Consider the following 23,172-nt stretch of genomic DNA (forward strand, 5'->3'; position numbering starts at 1 on the left):
AGACCCTGTGCCACTGCTGGCAGGTGGACACATGATGGAGAGCCAGAGCGCTGCTGCCAAAAGGCCAAAAAAAAAAAAAAAAAAAATCAATAATTAGAGCAAGTGTTAGATTTATTCCTCATCTCGCTTCTGCCCAGCCAAGGAAACTACATTTAGTTTTGCCTAAACAAACAGCCTGAACTTGTTTCAGTTACCGTGGGTAAATCAATATAGGCACTCGGCATCAGGCTGAGGGCTGCTGCCCCCCTCTCCTGCAAGAGCTGGCTGGCCATGCAGGCTCGGAGGCACAGCAGAAAACACAGGTTACATTCTCCTCTGCTAACGTTCTTGGGAGAATGCTTCCCCTGTGCAAGAGCAGAAAGCGTCCGCTTGCTGTAGCTGGGGAAAGCAGCGCCAGTTCACTTGGGTTACTCGAGCCAATGCAAGGCTTAATGGACCTGTGTCAATGGAACCTTTGTAATACCTGACGACCAGAAAACATTTTTTTCTTCTTAAAATTAAAATTTTTTGTTATTTTTTGATGGCCAGTGCTTTTTGCTTTTAACAAGTCAGTGCAACACAGAAAGGGACTTTCTGTCCCTGCTAAAACCAAAACAATCCAAACCAGAATGGACACGGCTGTTCTAGAAGTTGGAAATTCAGAAATTCAAGGATGGTTTTATCAAAGCCACCTATTAAAAGTAACCTAATAAAAGGTGGATTGAAGAGTCCATCAGATTAAATGTCAAGCTAGTCAACGCAATACATACAGGACAAAATTCAGCAGCAGCAGCGCTGACGTCTGACAATCAATTACTTAATGGAAAAAAAAGTTTTCATACTATTTAATGAAAAAATTGTAAAACAATGTTGCAGTCTGCCATATACAAAACAAGCTGATACCAAAATAACCAGCAATTAAAAGACATCTTAGTTTGATTCCCCCCCCTTCAGTGTTTCACATGCAAACACTTCCGCCTGAAAAAGGTCAAAACCCAGAAACCAAGGAGAAATACCCTCTCCGGCCATTTGAGAAGTGACCAAATGAGGTACAGAAGAGCCTAAGGTTTATCTAGAACAAGTCCACTCTCTCCAGCAGCACCTCCAGCTACATTTCAATACAAACCTTTTCCATTCAGAGCTTACTCTTCACTTTAATGCACATTTCAATAAAGCTGTTCAATGTCGCAAACCAGCTTAAAGTAAAATTTCTCTCCTGTATCTTCCCAGTTCATCTCCAGGACCATACAGTTGGCGTCTTGGCATTTTACTCTCTGCTGACAGACAGATTGGGTGGCAGAAAAGGAAAAAAAAAAAACCAAACCAAAACCACAAAAACAAACCCCCAAAAACCTGTTGCACTGATGATGATGCCTGGAGAGTCCCTGTAGCTCTTCACATTACACTGCTTCCCACCAGCAACTCCATGTCGTGGACAGTCTCCTCCCAAGACTTGTGCAGTAGACTCCTGTTCAAGGGGAACATAAGCTTTTTAGGCAGACATATGTTGCTTATTAGCTCAGATCACAGAAGGTGCTGGATGAGTAGCAATGCCTCCCTGATGAGGGAACACGGCATTTCCACTATCCATAAAAGTTTTGCAAATCCAGCTGTCTCCCAGCCCCACCGTACGCTGTTTTTCCAGCTGCGTGCCATCTTTTTGGACGGAGCGCTGAAAAACAACTGTAGTACCATCTCGTGTGAACTAGGATTTGGAGCCAACGAGGCAGTCAGGTCTTCTAGCAAGCCCTCTTGCCCAAATATTCACATTTCGGTCAATAAGAGCTTGAAGAACAATAAGCCAAAGAGTTTGGGGGAGGGGGGGAACTGGGGAGGACATTGTGGTTCAAATCAGGCTTGTAAAGAAAACAAACACAAAGGAGCCATTAAGAGAAGACACACAAGTTGAGAGATACTAATCAGTTTTATTTTATAAATACAGATGAGCTTTCCCGCAATTACCAACATAGTTTTAATGTGTCATTTACTATGGGATATTCTGGTTTTGCTTATTTTAAATACCTGGTCAAGCAAGGATAAGCCAACGCTGTTGTGCTTGCTATAAAAATATAGTGGGATATGATCCTCCAAAACTAATATTCTCAAAAATCTTAGGAATTCCTAGTGAGGGGAAAAGATTGCAATGAAATGTTTTCTCCACTTGAAGACATTTGCAGACATTTAACAGTGTCACAGCTGTGCAGGAACTGAAAGGCTCTTGACAGTTTAAAGCACACTGTGATATATCATCTCACCTTCAAAACTACGATTTGTTTCTCTCTCACTACGCTATTTTCAAAGTAATTTACAGGGGGGAAAAAAATAATCACAAAAAAAAGAAAGCCATGAGGTGGCTGCAGTCTGTACAATCCCCCATCCTCACAGCAATGAGAAGTTTGCCAATGCTGTAATTAGCCCTACGATGCTGTCCCCCTTCACACCACCTTCTACGTAGAAAGCGATGAAAGTGGAAGAGAAACTTGGGGGCAATTTAAGGCCTACTAAAGATACACCCATAGAAAGCCCGTCAAAGAAGCTTTGTGCGACAGATGCAGAAATCAACCATCGTGTTTGACACATTAACAATTACAGGGCTCAAACAGGAACAGCAACACAACATCAGGGAGGAAAACTAGATTTCATTTGGTCGGGTGCAACCTGAGAAAATGTTCACCTAATAAAAAAAAAAAACCAAAACCCAAAGTCCCACTGATGCTCTATGAACCTAATTTCACACGTCGCTTAATTGCACCGAGACGCTCCATGTTTGCCTACGAAACATAGCAACTTCACAACTACTCTTTGGGTTGCTTTGAAAAGTCACCACCACACACAAGCTAATGCCTTTCCCTTAGAGGAAAACGAGCGTGCGCGCCTGACTCAGCGTTACCTAATTTCACCCGAAATTATACTGCTATCAGAAGATGGTAAGATACAGTCACAGGACAGAGTATCTTATGCCCACTTCATTAATGAAGTGCTGTGATTTCAGGTGTTCATTTCTGGCTCTCAGGATGCCAAAGCACAGTGAGAATTTCCTACCTATCTCTTCTCAAAGATGACGACAGTGCTTTAAGCTGCTGCAGTGTTTCCTTTAGGGAAGCTTTTCATGAGGTTGGAACAGAGGAGCGTATTTGGGGGTGAAGATACTCATGAATGTGTCCAACTTCATGCCCAAGTTTGCACCTGGAATCACGTTCAATGCCTTACAGAATCGAGGTCTCTGCTTCTGAGTGCTTCCATCTAGCACACCGTACTGGGACAGACCAAAGATAACGAATCACTGTAGAAAGGCTCGATCCAACGACTCAATTGCAGACACAACCGTTAAAAGCTAACAGAAGAAATGTGAATATAATTTTAATACAATCACTAAGGTGTTACCTGGAAAAATGCATATTCTAGAACAGTGCTATTATGTATATTGGTTCTCACATACACGCCTTGTTTTGACAACAGATAGTTGAGATTATACATATCCACATTTTAAAAAGTTAATTTAGGCTAGCCTTACGGTGAAGTTAGGAAAAAGACTAGGTCATTGGTTCAAAAGAAAGCATAGACCAGGGAGGAAAAAAAAGCCAGGCATGATGAAGTGTTTTTTATTCTGCTATATATTTTTATATTTGAGAGCTCACAACTGAGCCCAAATTCTTGGGTACACAATATAGAAAGCAAGAGCAATGAAATCCAAACTGAAACAAATACCAGGAATCACAAAGCAGGCTGCAAATTGCTTTCCCATTAGTGCAGCTGAACACATGTGCCAGTGGTAACCTACCTAACAGCAAACCGCACCTCCAGCAAACCGCTGGAAGTTTCTTCCTTTAAAGTACAGATGGTTAAAAGGATATTAATTTAGATGAATGATGTTAGGTGCCTCCTTTCTACAGAGGGTGGAGCAATTCCACAAATTCGCCTAATTCCAAAGTGCTGACTGCATTTTCAGTCTGGGTTTTTATGAAGATGTCTCTGAAGTGCCTCCCAGCACGCTGTCCCCGTTAGACACCTCAGAGGGTGGTAGCTGAACCCCACTTAGGTAGTGAATTTGTTAGGTCTCTACTGATGAGGTCTGTGCCCAACTGAAGCAGGGAATGGTCAGGCTGAGATTTTTATGAGAAACCTTAGAGAGGATTTAGTCCTCAAGGCTTCTGCTGGTAGGAACAGTGAGTATGGAGGAAAGGAGGGGGGAAAAAAAATGTAATTTCTGATTAATCAGGTGCAAGGAAACTGTAGATATCACACAGGTGCTCATTCTCTGGCAAGTTTACACCATCAACTGAAGACCCATCAGTGCAAACTAGAACTTCAAAGGCTACAGAGCACAGCCAAGAGAAAGCTGTCCAATTATAACAAATTCATGGTATTTCTGTAACACTGACTACATTGCTCAAGAAAACACAGGATTACATGGGAAAAGGTAAAGAGGTCTTACCATAAATGTATTTTTAAATTAACTTCTCTTTTTCTTCTGAAAAGATTAAAATAAATTTAACTCTAAATAATAATTAAGAAATTAACAAATATTTGTAGAAGGGCCCGATCAGCACTAGAAGTTGTTTCCAGGAAAGCCTTTATAAATGGATTCCAATGCCTAAAAAAAAATATCCAACAGATTATAAATACCAGACATAGGAGGACTGGAAGCAGAATCAAAATTTACCTGGGCTGTGAATATACCATGATCCTGTGTTATCGTGCTCAAGTCCATTTGTCTAACACCATAGGAATAGCTTTAGCTTTTTTATTTTTTTTTTTTTATAATTAATATAAAGAATAAGTGCAATTTTATCTCTATTCCAGATCACTGATTTCACCTCAATGTCTGCTATCAAATCCCTGTCCAAGCTCACTTGTCCGAACTTTTACGCGGTCTGCGGAAGCTGGACATGTTTTCATTCAGTGCATAGATCCTTCGAGAGAACTCCTCGAACTCCCCTAGGACTTGTTCGTCACACTCCACTGCCACGGCGTGCTCCACCGGGATGGAGTTAAAGTCTTCTAGCTGATCTCCCGTGCTGAACCCCGTCGCTTCCATCCCCATGATCTCCTCTGCTTGCTCCACGGTGCAGCAAAGGACAGGGCCGAGCGAGGGACGAAACTCACAGGGCTGCTCGTTGCTTGCAGTGCCAGAGCACTCACCAGGCAGAAACGCCCCATTTATTGCACTAGTATGTCCTAGGAAAGACTCCTGCCGGTCTTGGGTATTGTTTAGGCTCCCATTTTCTCCATTTAAACTGCTGCACAAGTCCTCGCCTTTCTTGGCATTTCTTTTCGAGGAGTCCATAGAGGTATCCAAGGAGGAAGATATCGATCCAGGTTTTTTATCTAACTCTCCTACATGGGCTGTGATGGTAACAGGCTGTGTTAAAGCAGAGTTGTAACTAGGAGGAGGAGTTTTGTACTGTAGTCTTTCGTTTCCTGTGCTGGCTCTTTTTCTGAGTCCTTTATCTGGAGAAGGAAGCCCACTGGAAAAGCCAATATCCAATCTGCCGAAGCTAGAGCTCTGTCTCTTTGGAACAGGAATTGCACTGGATGTATGGTGTCGATCACTATAAAAGAAGGAAAGGATAAATCACAGCTGTCAGGCATGCTCACAAGCAATACAGATGTTTAACCAAAGGCTGAAGCAATTATTTTATCACAACTCCGGGCTCCATTTGGCCAACTACTTGTATCCTAAAGTGCTAAAACCCCAAATGTGTTTAATGCTGTATGAACTACAGAAGACACCCCAGAGGACAGCTTTACTGAAAACCAGTAAGATCGCGTAGGAACATTTACAAAGCTCCATGGTTTGAAGAGTCAATCACCCAAGAAACCACCACATTATGTTAATTCGTACTGTTAACGCCATTTTATAGGACCAAGCTGTACTTTACGAATTATTACTGTTGACCGTGTATTTATATATTTATGGCCTGTACTGGGCCATCATAAACTCTTCAAAAGTGAGTAATAATGGCCGAGTCCTCTAAGAGCGACTTCTTCCAACAGTGGACTTTCCTGACAGCTGCACAAAGGAGAAAAAACACACTAACTTTGCTATTTGCAGAGGACTATTTTTGCCAGATCTTCTGCTTTTCTGTGCCAATCGTTCCAAAACTTTTTGGACAAACGTCAACCTCGGTTTCTTGAGGAACATGAAGTAATCAAGCTTAATTTACAAGTTTGATTTTATTATTTAATACAGTTCCACAGACCACTTACACTGTCTCAGGGCCTATAATTTGGAACATCCGCTTTACGTCATCTGGGGTGTGTTATGTGAATTTTCCTTCATCGGCTTAATCCTTATCCAAATATAATCACCATCCTATATGCAAATAGTATGTTGTACATTAACTTATGCAACAGATTCATTTTCCTTCCAAATTAAAAAAATATATATACAGCTATTACTGATCTGCTGAATATATAACTCCAAGATTCAACTGCTGTCAGTATGAGTCTCCTTCATTAACTCAATTTAAAAGAAACTCCTTCTACTCAAGGCTTGATACATTTTGGGATCTGTCTTGCAGGAGAAAATCTTGGAATAGCAGTTATGAGCAGTCCCTAGTGTGGATCCTTTTCCACATTAGTTTTGGGTTTTTGCTCCCCTTTGTAAATAGGATAAGCTAGATTGCAAAAAGTCCCTCTGTGAAAAATAAGTATCCCCGTGGGAGGGCAGTGTGGATGACTACTGCTCTTTAATTTCCCCTCCCATATAACCTCCTCCCAGGCTGCCCCTTAATACGTGTGTAGGGCTTCCTTCTCTTCCATAAAAACCTCAAATTATCTTAAGGAAAAACTGCTTTAGAGAATTTACAGTTGTGGACAGTGAAGTAGAGATAAGCGCCACACGTGCAGCCGGCAGCAAAAACATCAACTTTCTTCTTCGATTTCAACTGCCGTTTCAGACCTTTATAATGCAAACTCTGCACAGAATTTGCAGCTTTGTTTGCAAAGGTTTGGAGCATTCTTAAGAGAGGTGACAAAACAGAAATCAGTATGTGCCACAGATGCTAGTAAGTGCTGTATAAGTGGTCTTGGAGACTAGCCCTCAAGTCCCTGACTGACCAGAGACTTTAAAATACTTTAACCAACCCCTACATAATCGACCATTTATTTTTAGAATTATGTAATACTACAAACACAAGAATCTGAGGCAGGACACTTGTGAGCTTTCCTTAGGCAATGTGCACTGCAGGCACATATTGGGGATGGTCTGTTTTCCCCTCGCCTTCCCCCAGCTTAGTGCTTTCAGCCTCGATTCAGAAAATACATGAATACTTGGTATTATCTATTTGATTAGACTGTGTTTATCTTAAATCTTGGATAAGAACCTTTTTCATATTACCTCTAGGTTTGCTGAATCTTCCTTAAGAAAAAACACAGGAAATAAAACAGTCCTATGTTTTCAGCTTTAACAGAAAAACGCAGCAAAACAAGGTATTTTGCTCTGTATCGAGTTATTAGAAACTTTACAATTAAATGGTAAGTTTTAGGAATTTACCCGAATTCCAAGATGTGCATATATTCACAAAGCCAGATTACATTCAAGACACTCCTCTGGGTCCAAGGGTGCATCATCCTATGTTTATGTGAACTAATTCCTCAAGGACAAGTGATAACTGATTACTGCAGATCACTGTTCAAATCATAAGACACTGGGCAATTAAGTAGATGGTGCTTTTCAGTGCCAGATATCTAAGGTTTTGCTGCCTTTCCCATTCCAGATATAGAGATGTTGCAGAGCTGAATTATCTCCCTTCTACTTGGATGAGATAGCATGTAACGGTGATTTGCACGTCTTACCAAAGAGATGTTGGCAAGATGCACGTCCCAAGGCCAAGCAGTGGCTGCGTGCTGTGGAACTGGACAGGAAAGGCCTCCCTCCTCCCCTCTTCCTTACAAAACTGAGCCCAAAGCACAGGCTAGGACCAGTCTTGCTGCTAAGAGGAGCCTAAGCCTGCCGTGAGTCTTGAGGAGCCTCAAGGCAGGAGAGCGATGAGCTTTGTGCTACAAGAGTTTGGATATGTGCTCTGTGCTGATCCATCACGTTGTGGCTCTAAATGCAGGAGGCTCAAAAGAAAGAGACAGGCAAAAAGAGAAATGGGTTCTGTGCTCAGTCTAGTATTTCAGGTTGGAAAAAAAAAAAAAAACCAACCCTGCTGCTGAAGTTTGCTTTGTTTTGTTTGTACTGTATTGTCAATTCAAGATCCAAAGGGCAACACACTTGCTTTTTGCAGCTCTCGAATGAGCTGTATAAAATGTGTTCCTAAGTCTGGACCTATTTGACAAATCTGTTGTCTAATACCAGTTAAAATAGTGAGCATGTATGCAATTCAAAAAGAAGATGGGGTGTATGAGAACATTCTCGTACAAGCTCCTTTTCAAACCTGAAGGCCACTTATTGCCATCCCTTTCCAAAAGAAATGGGCTATTCCCAGAACTGATTCTAGTACTACATCCTCTGCAACAATAAAGATAAATATCATTCTTCTTGGTTTCTATCAAGATATCAGGGATGAGTCAAGCAGGAATGTATTCCTGCTGAACTGGCACCCAGAAGGGCTGCAGATTCCAGAGAAACAGCCCCACACGTCTGAAATAGAAAGCAAGACTGGAACAGATCGAATAATGCAAGATGTACAGGCAAAAAAGGGTAACTTTTGTTTCTCCCATGTGCAACAGATGGCAGATGCATAGGTGCATCATGTTAGCTGTTCTGTAGAGTATCCTTTGCAGAGGGAAGAGTTTGACACCAAAGCATCAGATCTGCAACACCCAGTATAGCAGTGAGGGCTTCCTATCTCCTGATCTAGGCACAATGACAGAAGGGTTTATAGGAAATTCTGCCATTTCTCTGGATTTTATTCAACCATCCACAGCCCTGGAACAGGCATTTAAGAGATTAAAATCTATCCCAGGAAAAATTTCAAGCTGTACCTGGATTTAAGTACAGATGAGTGTTTCTCAAAACAATCACAAGAATATCTACTCTTTACACAGCATTTGAGTATGCCTCTTGCCTGAAATAAGCAGTCAGAAGAGGGTCCAGACAAGTTACAAACACAGTGGCCTGAACACCAGCCTATCGACATGTTTGGAGTGGGTCCTCCTGTTGAATATATCACCTTGCAGCACAAGATGCAAGATCTCACAAGAGTAGGAGCCATCTCTGATGAGGACAACATGTAGGGAAAGAAGAGCAGAAAGCAATCCCAGGTTCAATCCTAGCTCCTGAAGCTGCAGAGGCACACTGTTGTGCAAAACGCAAGTAATTCTTGGAGAGATCAAACCCAAGGCAAAGCCTCTTCACCATCTGAATGAGTAAGACCTGCTACTCTTATTTGTTACACTGGACTGTGCTTTAAACTTGCTCAAATTCATTTTTCTTAGACTCTTTAAAGGGCGAAGACAAGCATGGCATGAAATTGTCTAATTGGTAAACCCCAAATTACCTTCAGCAAGTGCTGTTCAGTCCAATTTAGGCACAACAGCAACTTTTCTATGAAGCAGAAGAAAGAAGCAGCAGCAGAAGAAATTTAAGTGCCTGAGTAAACCAACATGAGGACTGTGGTGTCTAATTAGCTCAAGAGAAGCAGCTTTACAAACTGTTCCGGTGGGCATGTAAATTTAAGTTCCTCCTAAAAAGAAACATGCCTAAATTCCTTTGTAAATCTAGGCCTTACAGGCAAATGGGTGATAAATTAATTAGTTTGTAGGACCAGGAGAGTTTTTAAAGAGCTTGTTATGACAAGGCTATTCAAGCTAACACGTTATGTATGCCTGAACAATACCTCTTTAGTCCAGCAGCCAAAAAAAATCTTCCCTTCCTTAGTAAGTTGAACTGGCAGAATGATCTATACTAAGTGATCTAACAGCCTGAACGTAGCAGCAATACAAAGCTAATCTCCCTCGTCTACAAAATAACTTCCCAGTTAATAGAGTACATCAGGGCTGCCCCATAGGGCAGTAAAGCAGGAATGATCTTCATTTATCATGCAAGCGTTCAAACTAATGAATTAGAACAAAAAGCACTTGCAGCCAGGTTCCTTAAACTATATGCAATGAAATGGACCTTGCTTAAAACTGCAAAACCAGGTTTTAAGCTGCTGGAGACATATGTGGGCAGATTTCTGAAACCACCCATTGCTGCCAATAAATATGAATAGGATGGGTTTAGCTTCAGTCACGAATAAACACAGGGATAACAGCCCAAATCTGAGAAAGCAGGAATGAAGTCAATAGAATGGCTTAACTGCTTATCAAATATTATCTAAGGCATTTAGATAAAAGTAAATACGCATGAAGGACTTTGGAGATCAGCCATCTAAGAGTTCCTTGCCTAGGCTCCTTCCACAGTCACTGGAGAAAGAAAACCAGCACGGGAGAGAAGGGTGGCTAATACCCTATTGAGAGCCATTTACGATCAGTGGGACAGCCACCCTCTCAGGATGCCTCCTCTTGATCACAGGGGCAACCTAGGCAACTAGTTTAGGCTGAGTGACAAGTGTCTAGAAGGCAAACATGAGAAGATGAATAGCTCTCTGTATACTTTTAAGCAGAACAATGGTCATAGTCTTGCAGGCAAGTAAAATAAAAACAAAATGCCTCTAGGTACAGTGGGTTAAGCAGTTAAGTCAAGGGGTCTTTTCCTGTTCCATCACCTCCCTCCAGGTGAGAATAAGAAGTCAAATTGAGGTTTTGGTTCAAAAGTAATGTTTAGAGAGGGGCACAGAGCTCAGAAATACTAGGTTGCTATTAATCTTCATGAAAAAAAGCAGCTGACGGAGGCTCTCTATTCCATTTGCATTGTCCTTGAGGAAAAGGCTGTACCGTTACCAGAATTCATAGCACTGCATTAAGGCAAAGTCCAGAGAAAGAGATGCTTTATCAGCTTCACAGCTCGTGGAATTAATAAAATATATTAAAAAAAAGCAAGTCACGTTAGAAAACTATCATCCAATTGCCCAGAAACTTCAGAGACTAAGGTATCGTCACCAGTGAAAAGAGTTTGGCTTGCAGGAGCACAGCCCTTTACTCTAAGGTACAACCTTGACCTGAATTACTAGGGTTGAACTGGTTCAGCTTCCAGCCACAATTACTTGGTCAATCTTCTGAGACAGCAAACAGATGTGGACACCTGTCCAAAAAGAATGGCCTGTGACTAGTGGAGTCTAAAAACTGATTTGATGAACTGTCATCAGGCTTTAATGACTTTTAGTCATCAAGTTGAATCAGACTAGAACTGGTTACGTATAGGTGTACGCTGAATTGCTATAAGGAAGCAGGATTTCTAAATTAAAAAAAAAAAGAGAAACCTCAGATTTATTGGACATTATAGATAAGAGAATTACATCATCACCAATCTCAATGTTTCAATTGCAGCCAAATCTCAAAAGCCAATTCATAATTGTCTAGCTTCAGCTGTAAGTGTTACTGCCAGCAAAACTACAAAGTAGCTGTTTTCTCCCCAAAATATTAGTTTTCACTAGTCAATAATTAGTCCATTTGGGCATTCTTACAGACCTAAGGCTCAAGACACAGACTCCATGCTGTAAACAGGCAAGATAAAGTGATTGAAGTAGGACACAAACATTTCTGAAGTTATTTTCTTAGTGAACAGATTCTGGTTGTAATCCATTTGCAGTTTTCATAAAAAGAAAAAGTTTCTTCAGTCAGATTCACTTGTGATTATTTAATCTGTCTGCAAGGGGCTCAGAGAAACTGTAAAGCAGTATGAAGAGACAGAATACAATTCACAGGCTCAAATATGTATCTTTTCCTCCCCGCAAAATGTTTCCTCTGAGGAACATTACTGGATCACAGCTGGTCAAAATACTAAATCTTGATTGTCTGGCCAAAAGCCAAAATCCACAGCTACAGCTCTTTGGTATGAGAATACTTTAAAAAAAATAACTTAAACACCATTTGATCTTTTTTGTTGCAAACTATGACCTCATGGCAGTAAGAACGCTAAATGAAGGTGTTTAAGTTGGTTTATAGCCATCTGAAATGTTTGAAGCTCCAAGAGCAGCTCCGAGCCAATATCATGTCAACTGTGCTAAAAAGCAATAATAGTTTCTCACCTTCTTAGAGATTACTGGTTAAATAACACACAATAGTGACAGGGCTGCAAAGGGAGGCTGCCAATATGAAGTTAAGGTGAAATTGCATCTTTTGGCAGCTAAGAAATTCTGACACACGCTTAAAAAAAAAAAAAAATCTTCATAAATTAAGCTACCAGAGTTTTCTTAACTCAAACATGAAGTCTTAGCCTCCTCTTGAATCTAGCAGTGTATGCATCAAGACATACCTTCGAAACACAAATTTAAGCCTTGGCACACAAGTATTTTCGGGTAAAGCTTTCAAATGCAGGCTCAAAAGGACATCTCCCTGACTACAGACAAGACTTTCTAAAGGAATATCTCTTATTTGCCAGCATTAGATAAGCCTATTGTCTAATCTATTCACTAGGAAAAAATATCCTTCTCACTGGACTGCTCAAGTTTGCAGTGTGCTCTTTACTTGCCATTAATAATCACAAATACTATCCCTCAGAAGTTACACAGACTAAATTAAGCTGAAGAATAGGAGAGAAAATGAGTCTCTTGATTTAATGCAACGATGATCTAAAGAGCCTGACTTGTGAAAGATAAATCTGAACATGCAAAAAGGAATAAAACAATGTTCAAGATGTACAGACTACACCTAAGACTTGCTAATCTTAAGTGAGCTGCTTTTCTGGAAGCCAGTGAGACTCCAGGACTAAAGAGCTGGAAACAGAGAGAATTATTCCCAAAAGGAAACAGAAAAGATTTGGGGGACCACAACTGGGATAGTCTAAATCAACAACAACTTTGGCTCATCATCTTTCACCTTAAGAGTCAACATGCAGATCTGATATCAGAAAAATAAGCTTTTGCAGTTCTGTAGCCTCCATTAACAGTGTGTGCAGGAACCAACAGATCTGTCTTGATTTCATCTACATACAGTACAAATAATATTTTGCAGCAGGGGTAAGGGGGAAGAAAAGTAAACACCGCAGAATATAGGTGCCAGGAGAGATATGAAGAGGGAAGCAGAGCTTGTAGACCTGCAAGCTTGCTGCAATCAATCATGCGTGTTGGGATGTGAAAACGTGTATTAATCATTTAAGTGTCATGCCTGAGAAACCAAACCAACACAAATCTCACCAGGCAGAGGGATCCAGCAGCAACGCAATTAAGCCTTGATGCAAAGGTAGTGGACTCCACAGACCTTCAACATGGCCAAGGGCTGCCCCAGATCTCCAGGCAAAACAGAGTTCACGAAAGCCCAAAGCTGAGACTTCAAAAGACAACTGCCAAAATTGCTCTGACAGAAATATGAAATAGGTGGGCTCTTGTAAAAAAGCTGTGGGGTCTTTTTGTTTGTTTGTTTTTAATCTGAAGGGGTAAAGAAACTACTTTGTATTCAAATCTAAACTGATGCTTAGCAGAGAAAGAGGTTAAGCCTGAAATAACTACGTATTTCAGTTACCCTGAATAACTAGGAAATTCAATTTCATTCCAGACTGCAGAGAAATACAGATGTCGCTAAATAAAAGCAAAATGAGGACAATGCATGGGCTAGGAGTTAAAACCAGTCCTATTCAAAGAGAAACTAAGTACAGTGTAAGTGTTGTTTTCTACCAGTGTGATTATGATTTGACAGAACTTCAGCAAAACCCAGCTACAGTGCTAAGAAACTGAAGACCAGCAACAACAAAACCAAACCAACCAGGCAGCGCAAGTCAATCTGTAGATAAGAAAAACCCATCACTACCTCGTATGTTCCTACTCTCATCCTGCAAATGAAGGATAACCTGGAAATGCTTTACTGACTATGGTCTGTGGCAGAGGGTATCAGATGACTCACCTACAGTATCCTGAAAACAAAAAATTCCTTCAAATCTTCATTTTAACAGCTGGTGGCTTTTATGCTTGTTTAAATACATGTAATCAGATATTATCCACAAGACAGTGGGCATCTGTACTCTGCTATGTATGTGCTCAACTGCAATGCCCAATTATAAGAGTCTAGCCAGTTTTCCCCTTGAGCTAGACTCCCTGTAAAGCCTCATTTCCATTTATATTATTAGGAAGTACTAAGAAGCATTGTTTAGAATCATTAGCCTTAAAAAAAAAAAAGTTAAAAATGAACAACTATTCATACAAGTTTTGGAGGTGAGAAGGAAATGAGGCATAGACATTCATGGGGGGGAAGGAGGGAATGTGATACTCCCGGAGAACTATGCTTAATATTCCTATATGTTTTGAAATATTATCCAGCCAAAAAATGTGTTTTGTCTTGCTAATGACTGTGTATCACCTATAGGAAAAAAAAGCTGGTTGTATGATGGCAAAACCTCTAAGGCATAACTAAAGCTTCCATTATCAGTTCTTCAAAGCCAGCACACACCAGAAGAGAAGAACAGATACCTACGCTTTGAAAACGATTCCCATTTAATATGTCCCAGAGTCATCCACCTCTGCTTACTCAAGACTGAAGGAGACATCCACGACCTGTACCCCTCCCACTCCACTGATGAGTGCACACAAGTGCTACAGAAGTCACGATTTAGGTATTTTGGCCCTTCATTTTTAGATTTGCTTAGGGGACCACACGTCATCTTAGGATTTTTACGTCGCAGTGATGGATACCCCATGAAAACTCACAGTAATGTTTTCCCAATGAAGAAAGCTTTTCTTTATGCATCTTACCAGCAGATAAGAAGAAAAGCAGGGAGAATCTTTTCAGCTGTGCCTGAAATTACCGACAGAATAAAACTGCACAAGGGGCTGAGCTTTTCTCAGGGCCTGCTTACTTCCACTGTTTTGTTGGCTGAGTTGAATTTCTATCAGGCAACGCTTTTTACAGTATTGCTCAAAGATGATACTTCTTCTACTCCTGTATTTGTCTTCCTCTGCCAAGACTCTCCTCTCAAAATAAGTGATGTGGACACTAGCTTAGAGTTCACATGGATCAGAATTTCTGTGCAAGGAATGAAAGATAACAAAGGCAAAGAGTGACACAGAAATAAGGGCTGGAAATAGCTGTGGCAGGACGACATCCCAGAGGATTTTCATCACTGTTACTCACTGCAGTACAACTTTTGTCCCGAAGGTCTGACACATTAGGCTGTGCTACTCTGAGGCACTAATCCTGTTTGAAGCCTTGCTCTTATAATTTTCAAATGGAGCAATAACAAAAAGCTTGGTTTTGTTTTTGCATAAAAGGATGCGTGATCACACACTGTCTTTAGAACTGATGTGTGGTTCTTCCCATGTTCTACATATTGGGGGGGGCGTGCGGGGGGGTGGGGGGGTGGGGAAGAGACTTTTATTGCTTAGCAACATTTTAGGACCCTACTAAAATACAGCAATAAGAACCCTGTTGGAATAGTAAAATCAGAGCAGAGTTTGCCCGCTGTTATTCAACCTAAGACTATCACATAATGCTTTTTCTGCATTAATTTCAGAAAAGTATTTCCATCACCAGAAAAATTCACCTTATGCTATGCTGCCTCTATACCTGTCATGCAGAACACGACAAGAGATTAGTCTGCCTTACACTAATAGAGGCTTTGCTACTTCTGCTGGTTTAACATGAAAGGAATTCAGATATAACATGAATAGCACTAGAAAGCTTTAACTCCACTGTTAAAGAAGGGCCAGTGCCACAATCACAGAATCACAGAATCATATAGGTTGGAAAAGACCTTTAAGATCATCGAGTCCAACCATAAACCTAACACTGCCAAAAACCACCACTACACCATGTCCCTAAGTACCTCATCCAAACGTCCTTTAAATACCTCCAGGGATGGCGACTCAACCACTTCCCTGGGCAGTCTGTTCCAATGCTTGATAACCCTCTCGGTGAAGAAAAATTTCCTAATATCCAGTCTAAACCTCCCCTGGCACAACTTGAGGCCATTTCCTCTTGTCCTATCACTTGTTACCTGGGAGAAGAGACCGACCCCCACCTCTCTACAACCTCCTTTCAGGTAGTTGTAGAGAGCGATGAGGTCTCCCCTCAGCCTCCTTTTCTCCAGGCTGAACAACCCCAGGTCCCTCAGCCGCTCCTCATAAGACTTCTGCTCCAGACCCTTCACCAGCTTCGTTGCCCTTCTCTGGACACGCTCCAGCCCCTCAATGTCTCTCTTGTAGTGGGGGGCCCAACACTGAACACAGGATTCGAGGTGCGGCCTCACCAGTGCTGAGTACAGGGGCACAATCACTTCCCTAGTCCTGCTGGCCACGCTATTTTTGATACAGGCCAGGATGCCATTGGCCTTCTTGGCCACCTGGGCACACTGCTGGCTCATATTCAGGCGGCTGTCAACCAACACCCCCAGGTCCTTCTCTGCCAGGCAGCTTTCCAGCCACTCTTCCCCAAGCCTGTAGCGTTGCATGGGGTTGCTGTGGCCCAAGTGCAGGACCTTGCACTTGGCCTTGTTAAACCTCATACAATTCACCCCAGCCCATGGATCCAGCCTGTCCAGGTCCCTCTGCAGAGCCTGCCTACCCTCCAGCAGATCAACACTCCCGCACAACTTGGTGTCGTCTGCAAACTTACTGAGAGTACACTCGATCCCTTCGTCCAGATCATTGATAAAGATGTTAAACAGAACTGGCCCCAACACCGAGCCCTGGGGAACACCGCTTGTGACCGGCCGCCAACCAGAGTAAACTCCATTCACCACCACTCTCTGGGCCCGGCCGTCCAGCCAGTTCTTTACCCAGCGAAGAGTACACCCGTCCAAGCCATGAGCAGCCAGTTTCTCCAGGAGAATGCTGTGGGAAACCGTGTCAAAGGCTTTACTGAAGTCTAGATAGACAACATCCACAGCCTTTCCCTCATCCACTAGGCGGGTCACCTTGTCATAGAAGGAGATCAGGTTGGTCAAGCAGGACCTGCCTTTCCTGAACCCATGCTGGCTGGGCTTGATCCCTTGGTTATTCTCTACATGCCGTGTGATAGCACTCAGGATGAGCTGCTCCATCAGCTTCCCCGGCACCGAGGTCAGGCTAACAGGCCTGTAGTTCCCCGGGTCCTCCTTCCGGCCCTTCTTAAAGATGGGTGTCACATTCGCTAATCTCCAGTCAGCAGGGACTTCCCCAGTTAGCCAGGACTGCTGGTAAATGATGGAAAGGGGCTTGGTGAGCACATCTGCCAGCTCCTTCAACACTCTCGGGTGGATCTCATCAGGCCCCATAGACTTGTGAGTGTCTAAGTGGTGCAGCAGGTCACTCACCATTTCCCCCTGGATAATGGGGGCTCCAGTCTGGTCCCCATCCCTATCTTCCAACTCCAGGGGCTGGGTACCCATAGAACATTCGGCCCTGCTAATAAAGACTGAGGCAAAGTAGGCATTAAGTACCTCAGCCTTTTCCTCATCCTTGGTCACTGTGTTTCCTCCCCCATCTACTAGGGGCTGGAGATTCTCCTTACCTCTCCTTTTGCTGCTAATGTATTTGAAGAAGTGTTTTTTGTTGTCTTTTATAGCAGCAGCCAGACTGAGCTCTAGCTCAGCTTTGGCCCTTCTAGTTTTCTCCCTGCACAGCCTCACTACACCTTTGTAGTCCTCCTGAGTTGCCCGCCCCTTCTTCCAGAGGTCATAGACTCTCCTCTTTCTCCTCAGTTCGAGCCAGAGCTCTCTAGTCAGCCAGGCCGGTCTTCTTCCCCGCCGGCTTGTCTTTCGGCACCTGGGGACAGCCCGCTCTTGTGCCTTTAGGACTTCCTCCTTAAAGAATGTCCAGCCTTCCTGGACCCCTTTGCCCATAAGAGCTGCCTCCCAGGGGACTCTCTCGATGTTTAGTGTCATTTCACATCAGATTTAAAACTTCCTCAAGCTTGGTTTTGACTCTCCCCTAAAAGCCATATACTAGTCCAAAAATATTAAGGGTTTAGCTATTAGTGTTTTGTAGTTCATTATCTTATTAGGAAGAACTAGTTTCCTTTAGGAAGACTGAAAGCACTCTTTCACCTCAATTTAGCATAATATGTGCCAAAAGAAATTATTTCGCAGATCAACTGAAGCAGCGAGGGAGTCCACATCCATCACCAGAGCATTACCAGAGCATCTGGCAGCAAAACCTGGTGGGGTTAGCTCATACTGGATGGTATTTTCAATACCTTGGAGCATCCAGGGCATCTGCACAGGGCCAGGTATGACACAGGGACCGCACAAGACCTGTGCAACTTTGGGGCAGTGAATAATTAACCTAGGGATCCTAAAACGGCACAATGCTATGTTTGGGTGGGATTCAGGCACCCAAAAAATGGAGATGAGAATGCAGGACAAAATAACTGTTTAAGGTAAGAGGCTGCATGAGCACACACAATTCAAAGAGCATAAATTAAAAAATGAGAATATAAAGCACCTAACACCTGCAGAAATACACTTGCTAGTGAATCGCCTTCCACGTTTCTAAAGTTTATCTCAGCGGGTTTAAGGAGAATTGGTCAAGCTTCGTGCTCAAACAACTTCTGCAAGATAAGCCTGCACTAACTTTAGTCTTGTAACACAGAAATCAGTCTGCTGCTTTGATTTTCTATACAGACAGCGAAGAGCGAGTCTGGATCCTCCAGAGTGCATCAGAGCAGAAGCAGCAGGGATTTCCATGGAAGGTTACTATAACCTTCAGTTACTCATTAATGTAGCTTCCCATTTAGCAACAACACTCAACATGCAATAGCTATTTTCATTAGCAGCAGTTATACTCAACACAAACTGTGCTGATTACAATTCACAGATTCCCATGCAGCTCACCTGAATTACACATTTAAAGCAAATGGGAAGCCAGGTACTGACCAGGCTAAGATCTGTTCTGCTAAGGTTGTTACACCTTTGTACCCTCCTGAACTATCATAATGCAGAAGGTGCCTCTGCTACCAACACTTAGATACAGTCTTAAGAGAATGATTCATTCACCTCCCTTTAGTGAAGAACATGGCTTTTCAAACAGTCTTCCCCCACCCCCCCTACTCCTGCAAGAAGTGTTGTGGGCCCATCACACAGATGATATTAAAAGAGCAGAAGAAAATAGTAGAATATTGTGGACATCTTACATGGCCTGTATTTCGGGGAAGTCACAATCTTCACTGAGCATGCTTAACTCTTATGAAGAGGAGCTGCTTGTTTGTGACAAATGTTTACAGCTAAATTTTTTGTAGCATCCACTTCTTTTTAATTACAAAAAAAATACTTACCATCTAACCATTAGCCCAAGCTCCATGAAGTTTTTCAGGTTAGGAAGAGTTTGCCTTAGATCTGGAGTACTCAGCCCATGTTGATATCTAAGCTACAAGAACAGAAAAAACTAAAATTAGCACAGCTTTCCAAACCCCAGATTCCAATGAATATAACATTATGGTCAGTTAATTTACTAGGTTTTCAAAGAAAGCGTAGGATAATCAAGCAGTTTCAAGAGATCTATTCTCCTTAAGGAAATGTTCCATTTAATACTCATAACCTCATATTAGCAAAACCCACCCAAGAACAGGGATAAAATAATCAGTCAATCTGACTGTTAAACATCATTACACTTTTTCCGTTTCCAATCTGTAACGGGAGAGCAGTTGCACAGCTTAATAAAAATACAGCCATTAAGTGAAAAGACCAAATTTCAACACAATGTTCTATATTCACCAATTCGAAACATTTATTTGTGTGCAAGTGTCATCTGTCATCCTGGGCGTATCAATGTATGCTGGAATCAGTAGTGGAATTACTACAGTAATCTCAACTAGTAAAAATACATACCGTCACACAACTGATCTAAATCTGCGTTCCTTATACAGTTTACATCAACATTTAAACTGCTGCTATTATTCTCATAATTAAACCCAGCATTCAAATACAATGCCATGTAGCTAAGAGAAAGGCTTCAAACATTGACTGACTTTAACCCAAGTATTAACTCCTATGTGGGTGCAAACATAAGTGACAAGATTCAATACGCTGACTCCATGCAAACCGCAACTTGCTTTTACCCTCGGATTATCAAATGAAGGACAGTGACATAACTGTCACTGCTGGTAATTATAAACTACTTATTTAAGTCGTCCCCAAACTAAAAATACCTCTGAAGAAAAAGGCACATGGAAGGGAAAAAGTCTTTCTTTCAAGTTTCAATCTCGAAACTTCAGGGAAACTTTACAGGGAAATTTATCCCTTGTGTGGTTAAAATATGAAAAAAAAAAAAAAATCCCTAAATTCCAATATCTTTAAGACTATCGGACTGAAGCAGTATAAATGTGATATGCAGTTCTCAGCGGATGTTAACACCCTCTAGAAGTCACAGCTGGCCTCCAATATACACATACAGTAACTGCACAAATTTGATACCAACAGAACCACTTGCTGAAACATGGGACAATCCCACTCAAAGTTCAATTCATTTTTTAGAATTACACACCTGTTTCCATAATTCATGAAAGTAAGGTGTAGGCAAGCATCCTCTAAGTTAGAAAGATTTCTGACTTCTCCCAAACAATGGACCAATCAGTTTTTCACAGAAAAAGACTCTTGAAATTGGGAATGATTTCTATGCTTGTCTGAGTTTTAGAAAGAAAAATTGCTTTGGAAGAAAATCATCCTCAGTACTGCATTGTACAACAGGAGGCCATTTATTACACAGTTTATTATTTCCATATGGACACAGTCAAGTCATATGGTGGGCTTGGATTCATATTTTCTGCTACAATGACAGAACCTGGATTAAGACAACCATACAATATAAATTACTAAACGATCACCACATTCTCCTGATGGGATTACAGTGGATTTGGTTAACCAAAGAACTAGCCTGGGGCAAAAGAAATTTAAAAAAAAAAAAAAAAAAAGAGGGAAAAAAATAAAAAACATTACATTTGTTCCTTCTACTACAATCAAATTTTCATAGAATATCCCTTTTTATAGTCATCCTTAAATTCTAAGGTTTCAGAGCATGAAAAGAATTGGATTAAGGGATTGTTCTATTTCCAACAGCAAAGATCAGAGGAATGCATGTGAGACACTCTTGTATGAAAATATGAGCAAAACCACTGTTTCTGCTAAAACACATTTTCATATTGCAAATAGTAGAGATGCATAGTAAGTAAAGTTAAGACGTAAGTTTTGTGAAACCTCTAGAAAAAAATATGATTTAACTTTATAAACTGCATTCTATTTTGGCTTTGTAATAGCTTAAAAACAAAGCACTATTGCCTTATGTGTCTGTATCAATACAAGCTGACAACGACGCACTTACGAAACAAACCTACAAGTAATCCCAAAAGCTGTTGAAAAACTCATCTGCCTTCTAGTGACAGGGGGAAAAAAAAAAAATACCAGTCGAAGCATCAGAGCCATGAGTTACTTCCCAGGTTTTAGCCTCGTTCCAAAATTAGCTCCTCATTAATGCAACAAGGTTAACTCCTACTTCACAGTGGTCTGCAGTAGTCTGACATACCGCAAAAAAGAAATCTCTCTACCTCTATTGAATGAGAGAACGCACTCCACGTACAGCACACAGCAAACGGGAGCATGGAGGGAGAAAAAGTGAGATTTCTCTTTTACTTAAGAGAGCAGAACTCTTCTTCCTTCTGCTCTTACCCTCTGACAATGCTGCATCATTAGTAAGGACGGGTTTTTTTCCCCAAACCATAAAGCATTTCTCATGCACCTTTCTTTAAGTTTAATATTTTTTAACAGCCAACACCACGCATACAGGAATAGTTACTCCACCTCATCCAATAAATAGCAAGACACTGAACAACAGTAATAACCATCACCTGTGACCTGTTACAACAGGATTCATACAAGCACCCTTTAACATCAACATCAATTTTAAAAAGAGAAAAGTGTAGGGAGAGGACAGCTGCTTTGCCCACGCGAATTAAAAGGAACTTAAAGATAGAACTTAGCAGTATGGAAGATGTAAAGAGAAAAGAGGCAAGGAGGAGAGCGGTGAAACATGACATCTGGGTAGGAAAACAAAAGCGGAAAGAGGTGACCGTGTGCTGTCTTGATTCTCCTAAGAAAATGAGCTCACATTCCAATTGTTGCTATTAAACATCACCCATCTCCACCCACCCCACACTAAGTTTCCAAAGGAACCAAGTATCATTTGCAAAAGCAGCATTTTATTTAAAGATTAGATTGTTCCTTCAGGATATTACAGACCCGGCTATCCAAAGAAAATGTGCCTGTTTGAATTTGAGTGAACAAGTGTCCAAGATTTGTGTTCACATTTATGACCCTGTATTCTCCATGGGACTGTGAGTAAATCATTAACAATGTTCAAGTAATAAAATATTAATTGCCATTTCCTTACAAATATTTAGCTCCTATATACAGCTTTGTTTTCCCAAGTGCTGTGTGAAATGTTACTTGACTGAACAAAAACACGTAGTAAACATGAACTGGAAAACAGATAAGCTAAAGACATCAGACACTTCAGACAGGAGTCTGAGTCTGCTCTCATACCAGTTACCAGCAACACCTACTCCACAGAAACAAGTGTAGCAGATGAGACGCATCATATTTTATAAACAGTTCAAGACAGAATAACTTAAAGGTACTGATATTTAAGGGGGGAAAAAAAAATATCTCACTTTGCAATTTCTTTCAATTACACAGATTTATTCCTTTTACTCATCTCAAAAAGAGAAAGTGTCAACATTTTATTGCACTTCGTTGCTTTGGCTTCTGTGTTAACTGACATAATTCCAAGTTATTTAACTAGAGATGTAAAGAAGTGGCTAGTAAACTGTAACTGGGAAAAAAAAAAAAAAAAAACATATTCATGTTTCTACAGGATTTTAGCAAACAAATCTACATTCATCCAATTTGATTCCTTTCTCGGAAAACTTGTATGCCAAACCTCTGACACTACAAATCCAGTGTGATAAACTTCAGAATTTCAGCATTATGAAAAGACTTTGAAAAGAGGATAGACAGTATCTATAACTGTCAGGAGGTAACTGCCTAGACTGCTTTTGTAAAATCTGAGGTTTTTGTTTGTCCTAAGACAATTTCAGGAAACACCTGTACAGAACAATCTGAAGAAAGAGGAGATTAAATTTATATTAAGGTCAACTCTACCTCTATAGAAGACCAGCCTATCATACTAGGGGGTATATTATACTTGCTATTTATTCCAACATCACAGAAAACCATAAATGTTGAAA

General features: G+C 41.2%; 1 protein-coding gene across 1 annotated transcript in view; it reads right to left on the reverse strand.

Moving 5' to 3' along the window:
- Positions 1-3,323: 3,323 nt before the first annotated feature.
- Positions 3,324-23,172, reverse strand: part of UVRAG (UV radiation resistance associated) — a 98,822-nt gene continuing 78,973 nt past the window's right edge. The window contains exons 14-15 of the mRNA XM_075491310.1: positions 19,210-19,301; positions 3,324-5,531 (exon numbers count right to left, since the gene is read on the reverse strand). Coding sequence (XP_075347425.1) covers positions 4,829-5,531; positions 19,210-19,301 — 795 coding nt within the window. The 3' untranslated portion in view covers positions 3,324-4,828. The remainder of the gene's footprint in view (positions 5,532-19,209; positions 19,302-23,172) is intronic.

This window comes from Mycteria americana, chromosome 1, assembly GCF_035582795.1.
Source record: "Mycteria americana isolate JAX WOST 10 ecotype Jacksonville Zoo and Gardens chromosome 1, USCA_MyAme_1.0, whole genome shotgun sequence".
Taxonomy (NCBI): domain Eukaryota; kingdom Metazoa; phylum Chordata; class Aves; order Ciconiiformes; family Ciconiidae; genus Mycteria; species Mycteria americana.